Source organism: Symsagittifera roscoffensis, chromosome 2 (assembly GCF_963678635.1).
Source record: "Symsagittifera roscoffensis chromosome 2, txSymRosc1.1, whole genome shotgun sequence".
NCBI lineage: Eukaryota > Metazoa > Xenacoelomorpha > Acoela > Convolutidae > Symsagittifera > Symsagittifera roscoffensis.
In genome coordinates, this window is record NC_087063.1 from 71,487,130 (window position 1) to 71,512,472 (window position 25,343).

A 25,343-nucleotide genomic window follows, 5' to 3' on the forward strand; every position below is an offset into this window, starting at 1 on the left:
AGTGCAAGTGATTGTAGAATTTCTGTCCGTTCTAATTCGCATAGCTAGTGAAGTGTTTCTAATTCAGAGAGTGACATTTCCTGAAAAATTCGACTAATTGTGTAGTCTAATTTCATATCTAAGTGAATATCATAGTGGATATTACCAAAATAAGAATTATCCATTAGTGATAGTTCTTGTAAACGTGTGCTTCTAGTGTCATGTGGCTTTAGATGTCCACCAGTTTGATCATTACTTTTTTGAAAGTTAACTGGTATATATGATGTTCCTTCGTTTAGAGGATGACCTGTGGCATAAGGGTCAATTTTTATTTTTCCAGTGGTCATGTCGAAACCTTTTTCGTATTCAACTAATATTTCAGAATATCGTGTTTTGTGAAGTGGATTTCTGTATTTGCATGCGAGTTCTGTTTCTTGATATATTTGAAAACGTGTCAGTTTATTTTCTATATTGTGGATGTTTCTAAAGTCAGTACTTTGTTTTCGTGATGGATTTACTTGTTCATATGGAATTGATTGTATAAAATATTTTTCGTGAAATTTTATCATTCGGGCGTGTATTTTTGCTACTTGAAATGTTGTACATGTATCTTCGGGAAACCAAACAATTGTTGCTTGTGTTCGTGTTGTAGGGTCACAATAACCTTGATCGTTTTTACAAGGTAATCTTATTCCTTGATAGATCATTGTGTTGTCAGATAAATCTCGTGTGAGTTGTATTTTTTCGAGTTGTATTTTCCAATCGAAAAACATTATTTCTTGATATCCTCTATTTTTTGTGTCTGCTTTGCAGTTTGATGGATTATTTATACCAATGTGTGGTATCCAGTGCTTATCGTGTATGTCATAAGTTAATCTTCCGTGTGCGCCGTTGTATGGGTATATTTCATCTAGTTTTATATGTCCTTGATATCTTTCAAGCTCTGCTTGATGTACAGAATCGGCAAAAACTTGAAAATATACTAATTTTCTGTCGGTGTTTTTATTTCTTGTGATATTTAGTCTGAGTAACTCGTTTTTACAATCGTCGGGGTTTAGATGCAAAAGTCGTTCTATATTACTTTGGTAGAATGATTCGTGGTCAAGTCGGTTTTTATTTCCGTTTGAGACTTGTGAACAATGTACTTTCTTTTCGGAAAATGTTGCTGTAAATTTATATCCTATAACTGTTGTTGCTCGGGCTTTTGAATAGAGTGTCGCTATTACATTTGTAGTTTCTATAGCTTGTGGTTCTGTTTCGCATTGTGATACTTGATTTATTGCATATTTGTGTAGTGTTTTTTGTTCATTTTCTTCACAATCGTAATGTGTTACTAATAAGTCTTGGGGTCCTGTGCGGAGAGAAGGATTTATGTTCTGATCGGAGATTATTAGAAACACGAGTTGGAGAAAAATCAGTATTTTTAGAATATACATGTGTATGATAATCCTGAGTACGGGTTATAAAATGTGATGTAACCAATTGTCTTTTTTGTATATCTGTCGTATTTATATATTACTTCAGTTGTTATAAATGGTGGTGGTAGCGATTGAGCTGTTATATTTGGTGGGTTTAATGGGTAAGGATGTTGCGCAATGTTGTTTAGTTTAACCGTGATTTCAAATTTTAATTGTAGACTATTTTGTTGGAGTATTTGGATGTTATGGTCACGAATGTCTTCGTGGATATCTTGTCTATATTGTAATCTATTAAGTGCCCAGTTGTGGAGTCGGTTACTTTCTGGGTGTTGTCCAAAAAATGGTGGGGGTGCTGTGAATGTATTCCAGTCTAATCTTAAAGGGATATTTGTTGATGATTGTTCTCGATATCTAGCGTCGAGGTTATTTGGGAAATTGAAAGGAAAAGGCGTCGGTGAAATCTGGCGTATTGATGGTGTTGATGGTAGTGATAATGTTTCTGGTAGTGATGATGATGTTGTTGTATCTGTAGAAATATCTATTGGATCATTTATTAAATTTGGTTCACCTTGTGTGAATGATTGTGTTGTCCAGTATGGTAGTCGTGATGTTTGGTTTGGGGGGTTAGAGGGATTTTCACGTATTTGTTCAGATGTTGGTGTTGAACCTAAGTAATCTGAGGGTAGAATTGAGGTGCTACGTTGTGAAAGAAGTGTAGGGGTTTCCGGTAATATGCTAATTGGGTTTTCCGGAGTACTTGGTGATGGGGATTGGGGTATATCAAAGTGAACTCGGGGGGTTTGAAAATTTCTATTTCGTCGTGGATGTATAATTTGACTATTTATTTCAACTGTATTTTGATTTTGACTAAGATTTCGTATTCTACTTAATTCTTGTGGTAGTGTTGGGTACAAGTTATATGTTGGTTCACTTAGAGGTGCTTGTCGCTGAACTGGTTCTAGTGGTTCAGATAAGCGAGCGTGTCGTTCTTCAAAGGTATATGGGTTATCTTGGAAAGAAATTCCTGTAGATGTTTGGGGGTTTTGGGTAGTTGTAGGTGGTGTCGGGTTTTCTTGGGATGATGTCGGTGAAGACTGACTGTGTGATTGTTGGTTAGCAATTTTTGAGGGTTTTTTATTGATTTTTTTTAGTGAAAAAATTTATGTTTATTGTAGTAATCTTCTAGAAAAAGAATTAAAAGGATTGTTGCTAAGGCGAAAGTTATGACTGCCTTCTTTATACATTTGCATATTGTCAAGATGAGGGATGATAAAAATGTTATAAAAATTACAAATAGTAAAAAAATGGTTCGTATCATTTACATAAATTTTGTGTTTCGTACCTGTGAATATGGTCAATGGCTTTTGAAAGTTGGAGGTATAGTTCAAATATGGAATAGAAAATTAAAAAAATATTGCAAAAAATGATTAAGATTATTAAAAAAGCTTCAAAGGTATCAAAAAGAAATATGAATAAAAGTTTAAATATTGTTAAAAAGTTTATGAAAATGTTGAGAATTATGTTGACTGATCGAGAGAAGAGCATTTAAGAAATGGCTTCTTGATCGAATATTTTTTGTTGTTTGGGGCAATTTTCAAGTGTGGTCGAATTATTTATTGGTTTTTTGACAAGTGGGTTGAGTTTTGTGAAAAATTGTTGGGGGCGAATTTTATGGTGTTCGGGAGGTCTTCTTTTACTTTATTTTTATTTGTCAAGTGATCTGGGGTATTTTTGAGATTTTTATACTTAAGGCTAATTTAATATGGTCGTTCTTTTACTTTAGCTAAATTAACATTTTTGTTTGGGGGGTTTTTGAGGTCCGAGTTGGGAAAATATTGTTGATCTGTGCGTTATAAGATAAGGAAGGGTTATGATATTATGGTGGTATTTATTTTAGTTGTCAAGTTGGAGTGGTTTGCTAGTTTTTGACCTGGAGGTTGTAAAGTTATAGTTATAGATATGCCTGGAGTTTAATATCTTTCGTCTAATTGGTTTGTGTTAGAGTTATAGAAGGTGACGGATTGAATGAATCCTATTGGCTAATTTTCTAGTTACAGTGGTAAAATATCTAATTTATCCAATCATAAAATATAGTTTAGATCAGGTTCCACCCATCCGGGTTTTACAGAGTTTTTTAGAATTATCTTTCTGCAATTCAAAGGATGGATGATGGACGTTGGTATTTGGCGAATATCGTACTCTTGTCCGGTTTCTCTTGTTAGAGAAGTTCCAGGACGCTGGAGTTAGGGGCATCAATCGTTGTGTCTTCTTGTGACAACGATGGTGTTTCCCAATGAAATCAATCTGATTTCAGAATGGTTTGCTATGACGGGTTTTTCTGTTTTATGTAGAGAACTTCTTTTGTGTTCGACCTCGTCTGGGAATGGCGTGGAGATTGTGCGTGGAAGGGATGCCTTGTAACTCGGATCTGTACGTATACTTGAACATCGAGGTGGTCATTGGTCTAGTTCAATGAAGTCCTTTTCTGCGAAGTCAAGTCGTACTCTAAATCCTTTGAGTTTGTGATTGTGGACGGCATATTGGTTTGTGGTTGGCCATTCTTTTTCGAGTGTAGTGGGGTCATTTTGTCTCTGGATGTTCGTCTTTGTTGTTGTATGCTGATCTATATACTGCAAAGTATAGTTTACATTTTATAAAATTTTTATTAGTTCAGTGTTTTAATTATGATTTTGGTTAGTTGTTTTCACAAAAGCATTTTGTTTTAGTTCGGTTATTTTGAAGAGTTACTCACCCTTGAGTACCTCTTATTAAAAATAGAAGTATGGTCACAAAGCGTGGATGTAGCGCGGTGGGTTAGGCCGGCTATAGAGCATGCTCAGGACGTCCTCTCTGGTGGGTTAGGCCAGGAGTGGGAGTATGATTTCGTGCGGTTTCTGTGAGAGGTCCTGTTATGTGATAACGTTTTATGTTGGCTTTATGGTGGTTTTTCTTATGTTCCGTTGGTTGTGTCCTTTTTTCAAAAATCAAATTGTTTTTGTTATGGGTTTGTCTTTCGACTTTTTTGTGTTTTATTATTTCTTTCTTAGACTTTATAATAGTCTTCAAAAGAATAAATTATCCAGTTTTAAACTGGGTTAATCCGGTTTGGGTACCGTTGGTTTTCTTTTCTTAGTCATGCTGTTATTTTATGATTTGTGGTGTTTAGTAAGCTGCGTTGGTTAGTTTGGTTTAGTATATAATTCCTTTCCAACCGGGTTAAAGGATGTTTGAAACTTGTTATCGTGTGTTAGAATTGTTGAGTGTGAAAACTTGAAACTGAAATTCATTATTTAAACAATTCTTCGTGGGCGAGCTGTGCGAGTTTGGATAGAATTCTTGTGCGAGTGAATGAAAATATCAAAAGGTTAGTACTGCATTTTCATTTTATCAATTTACTACATAGAATTTTAATTTTACTGCTAGTTTTGGGGAAAAATTAAATTACAAGTTTTCATTTTTTATGAAATTTACTGCTTTTGGGGAAACAATTTATAAATTAATTCACTACATTTGGTATAAATTTTATCAGTTTATCTTGTGGAAACTATTAATGAAGTTTAGAAGAATTTTAACAAGTTTATTTTTTATTTTGCTTTTTTGTTTTTTGCAGATGATTGTGGTATGAAACAGGGTTAAAATATGAAATATGGTTAAAATAAATACTAACCATTCTTTACTCATGTTTCATTTAGATCTTTAATTTTAAATTTATTAGTGAAGAATATGTATAAATTATACTTACCTGTTAGTCGTCGGGGAAAAAACCGTGGGGGAAGATGTCGTGTATCATGTCGGAATTTGTTAGTAATTTTGCTAGTATGCGAATGATGTTTTTAGTTTGAAGCAGTGGCCAAAGCAATTGAAGTGCTTTAATAGTTTTTAGTTCTTCGGTTCCAACTGCAAACTCATAAGGTGTGTTTTGAATGAGATTATATATTTTGTGATTGTATTTAGTATTGTGGATGAATTCTAATATAGGGATTTCTATAGGTTGGATAAATTCATGTGGGATAAGGAAGGGTCTGGATTCTTCTGCATTAAAGGTCTTCGTGATGGGACAAAATATATACATATGTGTTATTGGGTCATAATTGCGGAGGATGCCGTGGAGGTTAGTATCTTTGATGCAATATGTGAAATTTAGAAAAAACGGCGAAGTGTATTTAGAGTTAAGAAACTGAAAACGGTGGTGTGGTTGTCTTGATGAAGTGTGTAGATCAAAATGATTTTGTATGAAGCGATAATATGTATAGGTGTGGGTTTGTTTAGTGCGTAACATAATGTCGTGTGAGCAGTGCAAATCGCGTTCATGTGGTGCAAGGAAGTGGAAGGTTAGTGAAATAATTGAAATTTTTCTTTTAACACTTTCGTAAGCTTTTAAGTCGGTTAGTGCTTCAGAAATGATGTGATCAAATTTTCGATCAAATATATTGAGTGTAAAAACATATGGTGTTTTGATGAAAAATTTTTCTGTTAGTTGTGGGTTAGTGAAGCGATCGTCATCTAAAAATTGGTCTTGATTAGTTCGGATGATATTATGATCGTAATATTCTAGTGTAAATTCGTTAGCTCGGGGTGCAGTGAATGTTTTGAGTGATTTTTTATATCCGATATAAGTAAATTGTCTATGTGTTAGTGGTGTGGTGAGTCGATATAGCATATCTTGATTTCTTACTATATCGTTATGAGTATTAGATAACGGTAGGCAAAGGGGATTAGTAAAATGATAATATGATGTCCAATGAAGTGTAGGCATTAAAACATGTTCATCTACAAAACTACGTGTGTCGTTAGTGTCATGAGGGGTGTTTAAAGTATATTGTGGAAATGAAGGTAAGGTGATTGCTAGAAAATCTTTCGTGTTAGTGTGATATGGATGGTTGATATATTAGCGGGCTGTTCCTAGTTTGGTTGGGAATGGATGGTTCGGGAATTTTCTTTTAAAAGTGCGATAAGCTCTATTAGTGCTATTTGATGATTCGGTGGATGTGGATGATTGTGCTAATGATGCAGTATAAGCTGAAGAGGATGTAGGGGTAGGTGGGTTTGAGGATTCTATTGTGGAAGAAATCTGATTTATAGTGAGGGTGTTAGGGTGTAATAGTTGTTGTTCGAGGGTGATAAAATTATCGAGTTCTTGGGAGATTTGGGGAATATCTGGAGAATTGGATGATCGGTCTGAATGAAATGAAGAGTAGGTTGGGGTTACTTGTGAAGCATAAGAGGGTGTAGAAATGGGCGGGAGTGGGTTATTTGGTGGGATTGGTTGAAAAGGGGGTTTTGAAAAAACTGAGGAGTTGGTTTGAAAATTATTGGATGGAGATGGTTCGGAGTCTGCAAATTCATCAGGGGTTTCTATATTAGGGTTATTGAGTTGTGAAACGGAGTATAAAACTGAAATATTTGAATTGGTGTCTGAATTCATGCCTGATGTTATATTACTAGTTGGAAAATCGGGTGGCGGGAAAGCAAAAAGTGGAATTATTGTAATTGGAGTGTTGAGGTTGGTTGGATGGGAATTTGAGCGGTGTAGGGATCCAAGTTGTCGGCTCATCGTGGGCTAAAAAAATTATTATTTTGAGATTGAAAAGCGGTGGTATGGGGTTGTTCGATAATTTTTTCATATGTTTTTTTTTCTTGTGAATGATGTTTCATCATATGTTGTATGGGACTTTGCGATATGTTTGGTCTAAAATTTGGATTATGTGTTATTGCTAAATTTCGGAAATTGCGTGGGACTAGGGATAATGGATGGTTATGTGGTAGGGGTGGTAACTGTGGTGCTGTAGGCGTTACCTCTATATTATTATGTTCTTCGTCGTACGTGTTCTGTCTTGTCGCTATTTTTGTGTTATATTCTTTTATTTGTGCGTCTAAAAGAATTTTGTTTATTGATGATGAAAAAATTCCAAAAAATCCTGTAAATAGTATGCGTGCTACACTTGCTTGTCTATTTACTTGTGTGTGTATAGCGCATGTGTTATAGATTCCTTTTAAAAGTGAAAAAAAAAATCCTATGAAGTTAAACATTGCGTATAAAATAGTTAATTTTTCTAAGATGTAATAGGGCCATCCTAGAAAATCGAGAATTTCATTTTTTAGTGTAACAAAGATAAAAATATTTATAGGTGAAATATCTTGTGGTCGGTATTTTTCACCGTTTAGATATATATAGTCTTTAATGTCTTTAAAATATCCGCTATAGTCTTGTGTATAGATATCTGCAAATCCTGCTGTTTCGGCAAGTTTGCGTAAGTTTTGGTCAATTGATTGTCTTTGTATAGTGCCCATTTGTGTTAATAATTCTTGGAATTGTTGTGTTCTAATGTGATGTTGGATATCGGATTTTGAATATATTCCAATTGATTGTAAATCGATATTTGGGTTTCGAGCAATAGCTCTAATGCTTTCGGGTGAAAATTTTTTGAGGGATTGCATTAATGTGGGGTATGGGGTAAGAAGATAATATTTATCTTCATCAGGGTTCATTTGTACTACATTGTGGCTATTTTTTGATCCACATGGGACTGCGGTATCCCAGAAATATGTTCGTCTTGAAAGTGTGTCAACGAAATGTACTTTTTTTTATAAAAGATAGGGATTCTTTTATAGCATCGTTTATCTTCAAAAATATATAGTGGTAATACTTTTTTGGTACATAAAATGTTTCCTTCGTAGTCTAAAAAATTTGATCGATTTCCTGATAGTAAATATCCTGCGTAGGCTATTTTTAATACTGTTAGTGCAAGTGATTGTAGAATTTCTGTCCGTTCTAATTCGCATAGCTAGTGAAGTGTTTCTAATTCAGAGAGTGACATTTCCTGAAAAATTCGACTAATTGTGTAGTCTAATTTCATATCTAAGTGAATATCATAGTGGATATTACCAAAATAAGAATTATCCATTAGTGATAGTTCTTGTAAACGTGTGCTTCTAGTGTCATGTGGCTTTAGATGTCCACCAGTTTGATCATTACTTTTTTGAAAGTTAACTGGTATATATGATGTTCCTTCGTTTAGAGGATGACCTGTGGCATAAGGGTCAATTTTTATTTTTCCAGTGGTCATGTCGAAACCTTTTTCGTATTCAACTAATATTTCAGAATATTGTGTTTTGTGAAGTGGATTTCTGTATTTGCATGCGAGTTCTGTTTCTTGATATATTTGAAAACGTGTCAGTTTATTTTCTATATTGTGGATGTTTCTAAAGTCAGTACTTTGTTTTCGTGATGGATTTACTTGTTCATATGGAATTGATTGTATAAAATATTTTTCGTGAAATTTTATCATTCGGGCGTGTATTTTTGCTACTTGAAATGTTGTACATGTATCTTCGGGAAACCAAACAATTGTTGCTTGTGTTCGTGTTGTAGGGTCACAATAACCTTGATCGTTTTTACAAGGTAATCTTATTCCTTGATAGATCATTGTGTTGTCAGATAAATCTCGTGTGAGTTGTATTTTTTCGAGTTGTATTTTCCAATCGAAAAACATTATTTCTTGATATCCTCTATTTTTTGTGTCTGCTTTGCAGTTTGATGGATTATTTATACCAATGTGTGGTATCCAGTGCTTATCGTGTATGTCATAAGTTAATCTTCCGTGTGCGCCGTTGTATGGGTATATTTCATCTAGTTTTATATGTCCTTGATATCTTTCAAGCTCTGCTTGATGTACAGAATCGGCAAAAACTTGAAAATATACTAATTTTCTGTCGGTGTTTTTATTTCTTGTGATATTTAGTCTGAGTAACTCGTTTTTACAATCGTCGGGGTTTAGATGCAAAAGTCGTTCTATATTACTTTGGTAGAATGATTCGTGGTCAAGTCGGTTTTTATTTCCGTTTGAGACTTGTGAACAATGTACTTTCTTTTCGGAAAATGTTGCTGTAAATTTATATCCTATAACTGTTGTTGCTCGGGCTTTTGAATAGAGTGTCGCTATTACATTTGTAGTTTCTATAGCTTGTGGTTCTGTTTCGCATTGTGATACTTGATTTATTGCATATTTGTGTAGTGTTTTTTGTTCATTTTCTTCACAATCGTAATGTGTTACTAATAAGTCTTGGGGTCCTGTGCGGAGAGAAGGATTTATGTTCTGATCGGAGATTATTAGAAACACGAGTTGGAGAAAAATCAGTATTTTTAGAATATACATGTGTATGATAATCCTGAGTACGGGTTATAAAATGTGATGTAACCAATTGTCTTTTTTGTATATCTGTCGTATTTATATATTACTTCAGTTGTTATAAATGGTGGTGGTAGCGATTGAGCTGTTATATTTGGTGGGTTTAATGGGTAAGGATGTTGCGCAATGTTGTTTAGTTTAACCGTGATTTCAAATTTTAATTGTAGACTATTTTGTTGGAGTATTTGGATGTTATGGTCACGAATGTCTTCGTGGATATCTTGTCTATATTGTAATCTATTAAGTGCCCAGTTGTGGAGTCGGTTACTTTCTGGGTGTTGTCCAAAAAATGGTGGGGGTGCTGTGAATGTATTCCAGTCTAATCTTAAAGGGATATTTGTTGATGATTGTTCTCGATATCTAGCGTCGAGGTTATTTGGGAAATTGAAAGGAAAAGGCGTCGGTGAAATCTGGCGTATTGATGGTGTTGATGGTAGTGATAATGTTTCTGGTAGTGATGATGATGTTGTTGTATCTGTAGAAATATCTATTGGATCATTTATTAAATTTGGTTCACCTTGTGTGAATGATTGTGTTGTCCAGTATGGTAGTCGTGATGTTTGGTTTGGGGGGTTAGAGGGATTTTCACGTATTTGTTCAGATGTTGGTGTTGAACCTAAGTAATCTGAGGGTAGAATTGAGGTGCTACGTTGTGAAAGAAGTGTAGGGGTTTCCGGTAATATGCTAATTGGGTTTTCCGGAGTACTTGGTGATGGGGATTGGGGTATATCAAAGTGAACTCGGGGGGTTTGAAAATTTCTATTTCGTCGTGGATGTATAATTTGACTATTTATTTCAACTGTATTTTGATTTTGACTAAGATTTCGTATTCTACTTAATTCTTGTGGTAGTGTTGGGTACAAGTTATATGTTGGTTCACTTAGAAGTGCTTGTCGCTGAACTGGTTCTAGTGGTTCAGATAAGCGAGCGTGTCGTTCTTCAAAGGTATATGGGTTATCTTGGAAAGAAATTCCTGTAGATGTTTGGGGGTTTTGGGTAGTTGTAGGTGGTGTCGGGTTTTCTTGGGATGATGTCGGTGAAGACTGACTGTGTGATTGTTGGTTAGCAATTTTTGAGGGTTTTTTATTGATTTTTTTTAGTGAAAAAATTTATGTTTATTGTAGTAATCTTCTAGAAAAAGAATTAAAAGGATTGTTGCTAAGGCGAAAGTTATGACTGCCTTCTTTATACATTTGCATATTGTCAAGATGAGGGATGATAAAAATGTTATAAAAATTACAAATAGTAAAAAAATGGTTCGTATCATTTACATAAATTTTGTGTTTCGTACCTGTGAATATGGTCAATGGCTTTTGAAAGTTGGAGGTATAGTTCAAATATGGAATAGAAAATTAAAAAAATATTGCAAAAAATGATTAAGATTATTACAAAAGCTTCAAAGGTATCAAAAAGAAATATGAATAAAAGTTTAAATATTGTTAAAAAGTTTATGAAAATGTTGAGAATTATGTTGACTGATCGAGAGAAGAGCATTTAAGAAATGGCTTCTTGATCGAATATTTTTTGTTGTTTGGGGCAATTTTCAAGTGTGGTCGAATTATTTATTGGTTTTTTGACAAGTGGGTTGAGTTTTGTGAAAAATTGTTGGGGGCGAATTTTATGGTGTTCGGGAGGTCTTCTTTTACTTTATTTTTATTTGTCAAGTGATCTGGGGTATTTTTGAGATTTTTATACTTAAGGCTAATTTAATATGGTCGTTCTTTTACTTTAGCTAAATTAACATTTTTGTTTGGGGGGTTTTTGAGGTCCGAGTTGGGAAAATATTGTTGATCTTTGCGTTATAAGATAAGGAAGGGTTATGATATTATGGTGGTATTTATTTTAGTTGTCAAGTTGGAGTGGTTTGCTAGTTTTTGACCTGGAGGTTGTAAAGTTATAGTTATAGATATGCCTGGAGTTTAATATCTTTCGTCTAATTGGTTTGTGTTAGAGTTATAGAAGGTGACGGATTGAATGAATCCTATTGGCTAATTTTGAACTAGAATCGCTGTGTGTTTGTCAGCATGTTATTTTGAAAAATGAAAGTTTAAAATGTTTCAGAGGTGCAAAGATTATTAATTGTAAAATTAAAGTTGTTTTTGAAATTCAACTTCCTTTAATATTTTAGATTGTGGAATGAATGTTTTGTAGTTTTTGCGTGGTTGATTTCTAAGTCGTGATGACTCTCTATGTTCTGATTTCTCGAATTGTTCTTGGGGTAAAATTTTTTCTGTCATTTTTCTATTTTTCTTTCTTTTTGAGGTATATTTTGATCTAGCTTTTTTGTATTGTTTTTGGTTGTAGTTGATTTTTTATTTTGTTTTTCGAGGTGAATGTCATTTTGTTCTTTTATTTCATTTTCCGTATGTGGGTGATTTTGAATAACTTTTAAACCTGTGAAAGAATATAATTGAGTTAGTTCGCGTAGTGCGTATTCTTTTGGGTAATAAGGTAATAGATTGTTTCGATGTTGAACAATTTCTTTTTGGTCTGAGTCGGTGATTTTATATGTTACGTCAGTGGGTTTTGCAATTATTTGGTATGGTCCTTTACGAAGGGGTTGTAATTTTTTAGAAATTCCTTTTTGAGTATTAAAATTAGGTATTAAAACAAATGTTCCAATTTTTAAATCGGAGGCTGGTGTAAAGCGTGAATTTATTTGTTCGTTAATGTTTTGCCTTTGTAACAACTTTTTTGTTTCTTTTTGGTAAATTTCATTGTGTTTTTTATCTCTATTTAAAATCCTTTCGGTGTGTGTACCGGAGGCTAATTTAAGAATTTGTGGGTGATGAAAATGATCTTCATCAAGTGTGTGTAAAGGTAGGTTATAACAAATTGAGTCTTTATTCGGTTGACAATGACTTTGTGCATTTTTATGAGATTTTGCTGTAAACATAATTGGTTTACGTGGCTTTTGATTAAAAACCATTTCATATGGTGACATTCCTAGAGTTGTCGTAATTTGTGAATTAGATGCTAAGGGAAATAATTTTACATCTGCTGACCATTCGGTGTATCTTGTATCATTTCCATTGATGATACATCTAAGATATTCTTGTAGTGAACGGTTCATACCTTCGACTAAGCCGTTTGTCCAAGGTGCATGAGATGTACGTGGTTTGTGCTTAATGTTATATAAATGACATAGTGTGATGATTTCATTATTTATGAATTCTGTACCGTTGTCTGTAACTAAAATTTCGGGTAATCCGAACTTGGCTATCCAGTGTTCATAAAGTGTTGTGTAAGCGTGATAAGCGTTACAATGTGGTACTGGGTTAAGTGCTACATAATGTGTAAATGCGTCAACAATTACCATAATGAAGGAGTTTCCTTCAGATGATGGTGAAATTGGTCCTTTTGTATCGAATGAGATACGATGGTTAAAATATAAACTTTGTCCTTTAAAATCTTGTTTTTGTGCTATTTGTTTTTGATTTGGATAAGGTTTATTTAGCTGACATACTATACAATCATTGCATAGTACTTTTATCCAAATTGGTGCATTTGGGAAATAAAAATTTTGTATAAAATTTGAATATGTTTTCTCTGATCCAGAGTGTCCTTTAATGTTTTGTGTATGTAAAATGTTAAAAGCTATGAGAATCATACTTAAAAGTAGACAGGGAACTGTAGATTCATTTAATTGATTTTCTAGAAGGTCTGTGTTTTCATTAATTGTTGTATTATTAAATTTTCTAAAATATCGGAGAAGTGTTTTATTTCCTAAAATTGTGGTATCTGCCTTTACGGGTTTATTTTTGTATTTGTGCCATGATTTTAGTTGTCTAATTACTGGGTCAAGATTTTGATATTGTTTCAAGGTATTAATTGTAATTTTATCTGTTGGGGGGAGAAAAATGTTTTCAGTTTCTAATTTAGATAAAGGAATTGTGTCAAGTGGGTCATGGAGGTCAAAAACTTGATTTATTGTGTATTTTGAATCATTTATTTGTGGTCCTGATAAATTTATTTTATCAGTTAAATTTTCTTTTTCAATTAACGGAAAAAGGTTTTTTTTTTGCGAGTGTTGTTTTACTCTTTTTTGTTGGGTGTTATTTTTTATCCATTGTGAGTATGGATTTGATTTGAAAGTTGATGTTCCAAGTAGATCAACTTCGTAGTGGTTGTTTTGGCAATCTAAGTAAAGTGGGAAGTGTTCTAGGTTATTTATCTGTGATTGTTCAATGTCAGTTTTTACTGCATATTTGCATTCTAGTCGGGGTGATGTTTCGTTTTCTGCAAGGTAAAATTTTATTTTTTTGGGTATTTCAACTGTAGTTTTTCGTGTAAGTAATTCAGGTGGTGTATTTCGACTTAATGTATCTGGTAATGCAAGATTCTTTCCTTCTGTCCAAACTATATGTAAGTTTGGAAATTTCATTAGAATTAATTGAAATCTATAAACTCGGTGATTTGGGTTTGACTTTTGTGAAAAGAGAAAAATGATTGGTTTGTGATCTGTGAATAGGACTGTTGGATGTTTTGATCCAAGTATCAGAAATCAATATTCTGTAAGTGTATAAATTATAGCTGTACATTCTCTCATTAAAGTTGAGAGTCGTAGCTCTGCTTGAGTGAATAATCGAGAATTTGCTGATATAAGGTTCATTTTATTTGTACCATTGTGTGATTGTAATAATGCTGCGCCGTTGCCAAAATTTGAAGCATCGCACATTGCATAGAATGGTTGATTTGGATCTGGAATTGTGTTTGAAATTTGTTCAGTTAAAAGTGTTTTAATTTCTTCAAATCGTGTTTGATGTTCTGTATTCCATTCAAAATTATTTTGTTGTCTGAGGATATTATAGAATGGTCTTAAATATAATTGCATTTTATAAACGTATTTGCTTAAAAAATTCAACATTCCAAGGAATTCTTGGATTTTCTTTTTGTTTGTTGGTGGTTGAAGTTTTTGAATAGCATCAATGCGTGATTTTAATGGGGTTATTGTCTTTCTTTCTTTATTATGTCCTAAAAATTTAACTCGTGTTAAAAAGAAGTGTGATTTATCGGGGGCGGCCTTCAGATTTTCGTTCTGAAGTATTTTGTGATAGTGTTCTAAAACTGTAAACATTTCTTCTTTTGTCTGTGATTGCATAAAAACATCGTCTAAATAGGTGATTGCGTTTTTCTTAAGTATTAATGGTATAAAAATTTTACTCATAAAAGCTGAAAACGCTGCTGGTCCTATGGATATTCCATAGAATAGGCGGTTGAATTCATATTGTTGATTTCCAATAACAAATTGTGTTAAACGTCGTGATTGTTCATCTAGTGGCATTTGATTGTATGCACTATTCATATCTGCGGTTGTAAAGTATTTACCGTTTATTTTTGTTAAAATAACTTGTATTGGTTCAATAGGCCAATTGCATTTTGATTCGTCTATTAGTGAATTAAGATATCTAGCGTCTAAAACTATTTTAAATGATTCTCCTTTTGCTAGGATGATATCAGGGTTAATAAATGTGTTACCTTTTGGTTGTTCTTCTTTGTTTACCGGTGAGATAATTTTGTATTGCTCTAAAATATCGAGTAATCTGTTCACTTTATCGTGTAAATGAATTGGTACTTTACTTGCTCTTTGTTTTTTGAAAACTGCGTCAGGTTTTAACGGGAAATGTAGTGATGAACTGATTTTTCCAACATCAAATTTGGATGTTGCATAGACTGATGAATATTTTATTAGCTGTTTGGCTAACTTATCAAATTCGTCTTGTGTTATTTGTGAATGTTGGAAGTTAAACATTGTTAAAAACTTCTGTTGATCCTCTGTATAGTTGTTTATGTTGAATGTAGGTTTGAAATATGGGGTTTTTGTTAAATAATCTTTATTTCTTTTTTCATTACTTATTATATTATTTATGGATAGTTCTTCGTTAAGAATTGTGGATTGACAAGTATCTAATAATTGGAGTATATTATTTACGCCGTATGCTTTTTCATGCATTGGTGATATTGTAGCGTTTGTTTCGCAATATCCTAAAAGTCCTAAGGGTAATCTTACTTGATACGGTGTATTGTTATATACATGTAACAAAATGATGTCTGAATTCGTATTTTTCAAATATTTTACGGATGAAATTGTGATTTTGAAAAACTTATGGATAGGTTTGAATTCAAAGTCTGACATAAAGAGTTGTTGTTTATTTTGATTTTTATCATATTGGTGAACTTGTTTTATTGAAAAGTTATATATATTTCCTGATAGTGGATTCAGGTGTTTCCAATGTTGGTTATAAATTGGATAAAATTTTGAAAAGAATGGTGGTTGTTTATTTAATCTTTGAAAAAATGTTAGAGCTGTATTTTTTGTTTTTGGGTACTTATCTTTGATTAGTATTTTACTATTCAAGATGTTGATTGTTGGTATATATTTCGAGATAAATGGTATGCCAATGATATTGTGTTTAATATCAGTGACATGAAATATTTGTTTAAATGGCTTGTTTAAAATTTTATTTTGCTCCATTGTTCTTGTGGGGAAAAGAAATAATTGAACTTTTCCATAGTTTTCTAATGTTGATCCTTGTGCTGTTGCTAGTTTACTGGAGGTTGCAAGAGGCGTTAATTTTGGGTTTAATGTTTTGATTTCATTTCATGTGGGAATGTTAATTATGTTTGATTCTGCTCCTGAATCAATTAAAAAATCAATTTCAAGATCTGGTGGTTGAAATTCTTTGTTTCTTGGACTTTCTAAAAGAAATGGTATTGTCCAAATTTTTTCTTTGGGTTGTTCTTTTTGTACATTTTGGTAGATGTGATTTGTATTCTAGCATTTTGTTTTGTCATTTTCATTGGGTTTATTTACGGTGTTAATTTCATTAATCTCTTGTGCAATTTGTGTAGTATGGATGGGTTCAATATAATAATTGTGAAGAAGTTCCAATTGATTTTCATATATATGTGATGTAAAAGGTTGTTCATATATAATAGGTTCGTAGTCGTTTTCATTGCTATCATATTTATGGAGATAGTGTTTTCTGTATCACTTTCTGTGTCTGATGATCCACAGTTTATTTGATTTAATTGTAGTTCGTTATTTCCTGTGTCGTCAATACCTGGGGGTTCTGATGTTGTGTCTTCATTTGATTGTACTTGATTAATATGTCTTTGATGTTTGGGTTTACTACTTCTGTAGTGATGTTTAGAATTATTATAATGGTTATTATTTCTATGTGGTGATTGAGAATGATTTCTATATCGATTATTATAACTTGAATGTCGATTTTGTGAATTATTTCGTGATCTGTTTTGATAATTGTCGTTTGATCTGTGATAGTTTGATCTGTTATATGAGTTATTTCTTGATCGATTGTTCGGGTAATTCTGTTTTCGATTGTTCGATTAACTTCTATTTTGATTATTTGAATAGTTTCTATTTCTGTTATATGATGAGTTTCGTGATTGATTGTTTGGATAGTATTTGTTTCTTGTGATTGATTGGGAATTGGATCTAAAAACAAATTGTGTTGTATTTGAATTTGATCTGGAGTAGTTATTTCGACTATTTGGTCGATTATAATGATTTTGTGAAGAATTCTGTGTATTTCTTCGATCAGGTGATCTTCCTCTATAACTTGAGTTATATGGTGATTGATTCCTTGTGTAATTAGTATTGTTTGGAAGTGGTTTTCCTGAACTGTTGTTGCTGTATACATTTTTGTTTGGTAGATTTTGATCTTTCTTCATGTATTGATAGAATGATTTATTTGGATCTTTATATTTTTGAGGTTTGTTTTGGTTATCCTGTTGCTTTTGTCTGCATTCGGATATACTATTTCCGTATCGTCGGCAATAATTACACCATTTTTTGAAAGATGGTTTGCCTTTAAAATTTGGGTGTTTTTCATAAATATTTAGTATTTCAGTGATTTTTTCAACGAGGTCTGTATCTGATTCCTGTATGTTATCGATATTTGTGGTGTTTGTTTCGATTCGATTAACATATTGTAGTTTCAGATTTTCTGTTCCTTCAAGTTTCATTGTGATTTCCGCTTGCTCTAGTTTGTCTACTAGTTTTCGAAAATCTAAATCGGGCTCTCGAATTGAGGAAGGATGAGATGCTCTCTTTTTTATTGCTATTTTCCTTAATTGAGGTTTTAGTCATCTGTATTTAATGAATATGCTTTTCGACCTAGTGTTTCGATGCGTACTGCTAATTGTTTGATGGTTTCATTTGGTAATCTGCGAATTTCATTACATAAAACTCTTTGGTGTTGTTTATTTCTTTCGGAGTCAAACATTTTTGAAAATTCTTGTGTAAATCTTTTCCAATTTGATTTTATTTCTATAGGTAATACCAAAAACCATTTTTGGGCTGCGCCATCTAAGGTTGTTTGTATCCAATTTTGATGTAGTGGTGTATTAATTGGTTCAGGTCCTATATTTAAAATTAAATTTGCTGTTACTGCATTCAAATAATCTTCTACAGAATATTCAGGGTCTGTTCCTGTGAAGACCATTAATGGTTTGTTTGATGTTATTGATGATCCACCCATAAGGTATGGATTCATTGTCATTTGTAGTGATTCTGCGGCATTTGGAATTTGTGAAAAATTTGAAAGTTGATTTTTTGTTATTTCGTGTTGTTGAAGGTAATAAGGGAGTGGTATTTCATTTTGCATTTGAGTTGGTTGATACGAGTGTGTGATCATTGGGTTTTGTGGCTGAATTGTTTGAAAAGATTGTGTATTAGTTGGATTTTGCATTTGTATTGGTTGTTGATTTTGTGTATCTGTTGGATTTGGAGAAAAAATTCTATGATATGTATATGGTTTTTGCACTCCTTGTCCGCGATATTTTTGAGTATACGGTGCAAAAATATCTGGTTGTAAATAATCATCATCAGATGATAAGTAATCCGTATGATGAGGTGTTTGCTTTTTATTTTTATTTTGTTGAAAGAATGGGTAATTTTCACTACGATCCTGTGGAGGATGTGAATTAGTTTGAAAATTTACTGAGTTGGTTGTTGTCATTGGGTTATCCCAATATCGAGATTTTACATGATTATTATTAGTTTTTTGTGGGGGATAGTTTGTTTTTGATGAATGTGCGTAATTATAATTGTGTTCTGCAAAAGTGTTTCTTGTGAACGTTCTTCGTGTCTTTGACGGTACTGTCATAGGTCTATATGTTTGATAATCCATTTGTGAATATTTTGGAACAACCGAAGGTTTAACGGTTGATTGTAAGGTTACTTGTGCTAGTGAAGTGTTTGTATTTTTTGGTGTTGTTAAATTTGGACGTATCGGTGAAATGCTTTGTTGTGTAGTTGTTGTTGTTTGGACGATTTCTTCATTTATAAAGTGTGATGGTGTTTGGATATCTTGTTGTGTAAGATTCCTAGTTCCATTAAGGTTTTCATTGTGTATGACGGTCGAACTTTAACTGTTATTTCGCGTATCAGGTAAAAATGTATTGTAGTTTAATGGTGTTGCATCAATAGTCAGTGGTACTACTCTCACATAATCTCTTTGATAAGATATTGTACTTATTGCTTGACTTGAAATTGATTGTGGGATATTTAGAAACGCATGATGAGACCATTCGGGGTCCCAAACGTAGTCTGACTGTTCTGTGATGACAGTATCATCATTTGGATTTTGAGGTCTGAAATTTTTTCTTGCTTGTGAAATTAAGTCTATATTATGTGTGAAATAATCTATTGTAAACCATGCCAAAATTTTTTGTAAGTCATGTTTTGTGTGTTGTGAAACTTCGTCTTTAGTGAAATTTTCTTTGATTATATGTAGAAAAGTTGAAAATAACGTGATTTCTTGTCGTACTTTTGTATGTTTGGATGTCTCAGTTGGTGAGATACTTTTAAATTCTGTTTTTTCTAATATTGAAATATAGCTATATATTATTGCAAAAACTTCGTTAGTAAATATGGAGTTTGCTCTTTGTGAGTTATGATATTGTATGCTTTTAATATATTCTCAGAATACTTTTGAAAATTCTAATTCAAGATCGTCTGTTTGAATTACATATTTGCGATGATTCGGATTTGGTGTGCTGAATTCTATAGTGTAGATTCCCTATTGTTGTGTTAAATTACATATATCTTTCAGATAATGTTCAATAATTTGTCTTTTGATTTTTACTTCTGGGAATTTTGCTTTGCATGGGCTGATTCCGGGTTCAAACAAATTTAGGAGTAAATTCTTGCAAAAGTCATGCTGCCCTCTATTATCGGGTGCATCTACCAGGAAGGGGTAAACCTCTTCGTCATCTGGACTTTCGTCACTTTGAATGTGGCTGTGGCTCATTTTTTCGTTTAATGACTGTTAATATATAACTATCGATGTGCCTAATTGGTTGATTCCAATTATACAAGTGTACTGGTTTGTGTTTATATTGCTTTTTTATTCTTCTTTTTCCTCTTTTTGATGAATTTGAAGTTGTTTCTGAGTCGGAAAAATATAATTGATTGTGAATGAGACAATTTTTATCAATCGATTCTTATAATTTATAGAGTTCATCTAAATTGCTGGCTTCTGATTCTGAAAATGCGTTTCTATTTTTTGAAAATCTTTTTCGTGTGATTTGTCTTTGTTTGTTTATTATTTTTCTTTTTATTGTTAGTCGTTTTGTTCTGATATATCCAACTGTTTGTGTATGAGGTGTGATTACAAGATCGTATTTTTTGTTATCTATTTCACAGTTGTGTAGAACGATTGTTTGTTTGTTTCCTAGATTTTTGAATGACATAAGTTTTAGGATGAGGGATGCAAAAAGTTGTTAGATGATGTCTACTTTCTTAAATTGTTAGTCCTTACGATTTTTTGGTTAGCTTAACCTGGGTCTATTTGTTTAGGGTTGGAGAGAAAAGTATATCGATTCCCATTAATGATTTTTTACTTTCTCGTGGCTAATATAAGCTAACGTGTTAACTTACTTAATCTTACTTAGGGGTAGTGATTGTGTTCAAGGGTTGGAGAATAGTAAATCGATCCACAAGGTTCAGGTATAATTAGAACGCGAGTAGTTCGTTAGATACTATTTTAAACTTACTAAGTCTAAGATTTATCCTGGGTCTGGTAAGAGGAGGGTTCAAGTGAAGGATGAATAACCGAAGTTCTTCACTGTTTATCCTAATTTGAATGGTTAGTTTTGTTGAAAAATTTCTATTAGTCTTGGGTTTTTTTGAAGGGTTGGATAGTGAATCGACGTTTTAGGTCGTTAGACACTTGCTAAGTGGGTGGGGGAGAACAAAGGTGTTCTTTTTGATCCAAGGATAGGCCTCGATGATCAAGTTTTAAATTTAGTGATATAGAAAATTAATTAAGATCCAAGGATAAGCCTTGATGATCTGATTTTAAAATTAAGTGAATTTAAGTTTAAAATGATTTAAGTTCGTTTAAGAAAAAGATTTAGTTTTTTAATGATATTAGTGAGCTTATGATTGCTGTTATGTTTAGGTGATGAAGCTGGGACAACAGATGATTTTATGATTACTAACAATTTATTGTCATGCTACTAATTTTTGTTTTGATTTTCAATAAATATTTTCCAAACATTTTTTTATAATACTGCAGAATTTAAGAAAACGATCTGAGATCTTTTTATCAATCGTTATTGTATATGAATAATTTTGTTTAGCGCCTGAAATGATCATGAAGATTGACTTCAAGATTTTATGTTTGCAAATGAAAATCTAAATTCATTGCTAATAAGATTCTAAATATCAAAGTTTGTGTTGGCTTTTGAGTTTGTGAGTTTGTGAGTAATTTCGGGTACACCGTCTGCTCGTCACGCTATCTTATTTTCGGCCGGATAGATTCGTGCAACTTCTTAGACTAATACTGATCCTAATCTTACTCTTATATTATCTAGTCTCAGGGTGTTTAACTAGTCTCTGCTAGGCTCAATAGATCTAGGGTATACTGGTTTGTTGCGGCAGCTGAAGTTCTCTTGGAGAGGCAACTAATTTCTAAGTTAAATTGAAATCTCTCTGGTGCTGAAATTACAAGTAATTTCAGCACTTACAAATAAGTGGGTTGTTAGTTAGATGGATCATGATTGGTTAATATTAAATACTTTACAGTGGTAAAATATCTAATTTATCCAATCATAAAATATAGTTTAGATCAGGTTCCAAAAGGGTCGAACATGGCCGACCGGTGTTTATTGATTTACTAAAACGTATAAGTGATGCGCCGGATCCTTCTTTCACAATTATTTCCACAGGGCCACCAATATGACTCCAGTACCAGGATTGATGCAATTGGAAAAGTCATTAAACAGCAAAGTGAAGTGGTGTTCAAAGCTCCTTCAATTGATTGCTTGCTTAAACACTTATTGACATTTTGCATCCTTTTTTTGACATTTTTTTTTGATTTTGCAACACACAAATGAATTGTACTGCATCATTTCATCCCATCAATAAAACGATATATTGAAGTCGCTGCAAATCAATTCAAGTAAAGCAAACTGAATGGCATAAAAATTTTATATCGTCCTTTGACGAAACCAAATTTAAGTTTCTACGAATCGCTTTTTTGACAACCGTTTAGGCCAGAAAACAACCTGAACACTGCTTGATAATTTTTTCGACGAATCAATCCAAGCTTTGAAGTTAAAATGTTCCGGGTTTGCATCGCTCGCTTGAAAACTTGAAATTGCTTTGCCTATTGCGTCTTATAAAAACCTATTTGTTGTGAACCAATTCAAATCGTCAAAACATCTTGTCGTGATAGATTGCTTCGAGAAATTTTTGTGAACAATTGCAAGCTATTCAAACAACCGTAATTGTTGAAATGTCCATTGCTTGAATAGCTTACTTCAAGAACTCATTTTTTGCGAACTTTTTCAAGACATCAAATTAATTTGAAATAGATCAAATTAACGCACTTGTTGCTTTCTTATCAAATTAGCTTCGAAAACATTATAATTAAAAATCCTTCTGAAACAAGAAACTGCGAACTTAACTTTAGCTGTTTGACCTTTTGTATTTATCAGGGATTGAAAAACGATCATGGAAGGTCTGAAAAAGCTTTTGACATTACCGGCCGTTTCAAAAAAAGGTCATGCACGCTAATGATATCTCTTAAGCCATGTTTAGCAATTTTGGATTTTTTTAGCGTATTATAAAACTGCTATAGCCATTTAAAACTGCAAAAATTCTAAGTTTGCGGCAATGCTTTGGTGAATAAGTTTCATGGGCGTGGAGGATGCTTTTATAATAAATACTTTTCAACCTTGGGGGCCCTTTGGTGTTAGGGTCGAGCCCTTTGGGAGACCAAGAGTCGAATTCCCGGTAGGGGGTCAAAAATATGTCGAGATATAAAAAAACTGCTGAATGTTCCTGCTACTTAGACTCCTATTTACAGCGATAGATCTCCATTTTTTCGTTATAAGAGTGGGAATATTTTTTCAATAATGTATATCGGTTAGTTGATATTTCACTTGAAAAAGAGCAATAATAGAAATTCGGATTTTTATTTGTGTTAACTGTGATCGGAACATTCTGCATTACTTGCCTATTACAGTCGACTACTCGTGTTGTTCCAATTTCTATAACTAATTTTAACAACCTCAAAAAAAGTATATCAAATTTAAGTTATGTCAAATTAAATCTTTATCAGTCTTGATTCGGAATTTAAAAATCAATAAGTGAGTTTGTTTTTTCAAATAATTTTGACCGGAAAATTCTGTACTGCTTGCATAGAAAAAGGTGATTCTAATTGATTTTGTCAATGTAGGTGACTCTGGCTCGACAGCCACCCGACTGAAGGGCAAGAGTGCCCACTGTGTGTTGGGGGTGTTGGCTCTGGGGGCCATGTGTCCTACCACTGAGGACAATGCATATCCCATGCAGTACACCAGAATCAACGAGTACAAACAGGAAAGAACAGAAACTGAAACAGATCAATTTAATTTAACTACCGGTATAACCTAGTCAAACTAATTTAGTTTAATTTGACTAGCATTATCCCAGTGCGCATGGCTGGTAAATGTTATAGGGAGTAGCTGTTCTTATTGTTCCGACTTTCGATACGAAAGTAACGGAATATTTGTGCTCGGGGTGGGTTTTTTTTTCTTCAGACAAATTGCGACTTTTTAACTAGCCATTTTTGACGGATTTTTTTATATCATTCAAAAGGTATTGTTGCCCTGAGCTCAAATTTGAAAAGATATTTCACCTGTGATCATTTTTCGTAAAGTTATGGGGTTTTAAAGATTGCCATTTTGGCCAATTTGGGACAATTAACGCGCGATAAATTTCGCGCTGTTAACGCGTAAGCGATATTTAATCCGTCTTAGAAATCGTTTCAAATTGGTTCAAGGAAGCTTATATGCTATAAATTATTTGTTAATAGGCGCAAAATCTATCACTTTGTACTTAATATGACGTGTGGGGGGATATTTGATGTTTACAAAAAATCTCAAATTTAAAAAAAAAAATTTTTTTTTTTATTACATTGAAATTTTTCATCTTATTAATGCTCCATAGACCTTAAAAGGTAATCGGAACTTTCAGGGCTTCGCCCTGATACGAGCAGTCTTGTTGTTCCAACTTTCGATACGAAAGTAACGGAATATTTGTGCTCGGGGTGGGTTTTTTTTTTCTTCAGACAAATTTCGACTTTTTAACTAGCCATTTTTGATGGAATTTTTTTATATCATTCGAAAGCTATTGTTCCCCTGAGCTTAAATTTGAAAAGATATTTCACCTGTGATCATTTTTTGTAAAGTTATGAGGGTTTAAAGATTGCCATTTTGGCCATTTTGACCAATTTGGGACAATTAACGCGCGATATAATTCGCGCCATTAACGCGTAAGCGGAGATTTAATCCGTCTTAGAAATCGTTCCAAGTTGATTGAAAGAAGCCTATTTGCCATAATTGATTTGTTACAAGGAGCGAAATCTCTTGTTTTGTACTTTATATGGCGTGTGGGGGGATGATTTTCATCGAAAAATTTTCAAATTTGAGAAAAAAAATTTTTTTTTCATTTATTTTAATTCATTTAATTTTTTATGTTGTTTATGTTATTACTGCTCCATAAACGGTAACAGGCAGTCGGAACTTTCAGGGCTTCGCCCTGATACGAGCAGTCTTGTTTACTATTTCTATTCTCTTGAAATTTTTACTCCCGTTGAAGTTTTTTGTGGACACACTGGTCGCGGTTGCCTCTTCTTTGGTCGCGTTGATCTCATATAGTTTTTGCTTGTATATCTTCTATGTCTAGATATGCCGAATTGGTCGCAATATTGGCCGGGAAACAAAATTGGTCACAATATTGGTCGCAAACCAAAAACTTGGTCTGGGTAATAAGTTAATTTAAATTGATGCTGAAAAGGCCCTGTTTGAAAAACCGAGGATGGACCAGAACTCGGCCGATGAGCTGAACAGGTTGTGGCTGTCCAGTTTGATCACGATGTTGCTGATGGTAGCAGTAGAACTGATTCTCCAGTCATGAAAATGTTTATCAGCCACGTATTTATCATAAACTCAATTGTAGCTTGGTAACTTTCAAATTTTTTTTGTATTTGTATATAACGCATATTAATTCTATTATTCGATTTGCTTAAAGTTGATTGATTAGTAAATAAAATATTACAGAAAAACAGCTGCCTCCTGCAAATTGTGTGACAGGATGAACAAGGTTGATGGCTGATTAAGACTTCTCTTTTCAAGGAAACTAAATGCAAGAAGAGTTTTCCGTTTTTCACTTAACGGATATAATTTTTTGGTTATGTTCCGACCACTTCCCGAAGTGAAAGGAAAAAACAAAAAACTATGG

At 33.1% G+C, this 25,343-nt stretch overlaps 1 protein-coding gene across 1 annotated transcript in view; it reads left to right on the forward strand.

The window, feature by feature from the left end:
- LOC134839939 (ovochymase-2-like) overlaps nt 1-23,495 on the forward strand; it is a 40,778-nt gene extending 17,283 nt beyond the window's left edge. Inside the window, exon 6 of the mRNA XM_063855568.1 lies at nt 23,299-23,495. Coding sequence (XP_063711638.1) covers nt 23,299-23,495 — 197 coding nt within the window. The remainder of the gene's footprint in view (nt 1-23,298) is intronic.
- Nucleotides 23,496-25,343: the final 1,848 nt, after the last annotated feature.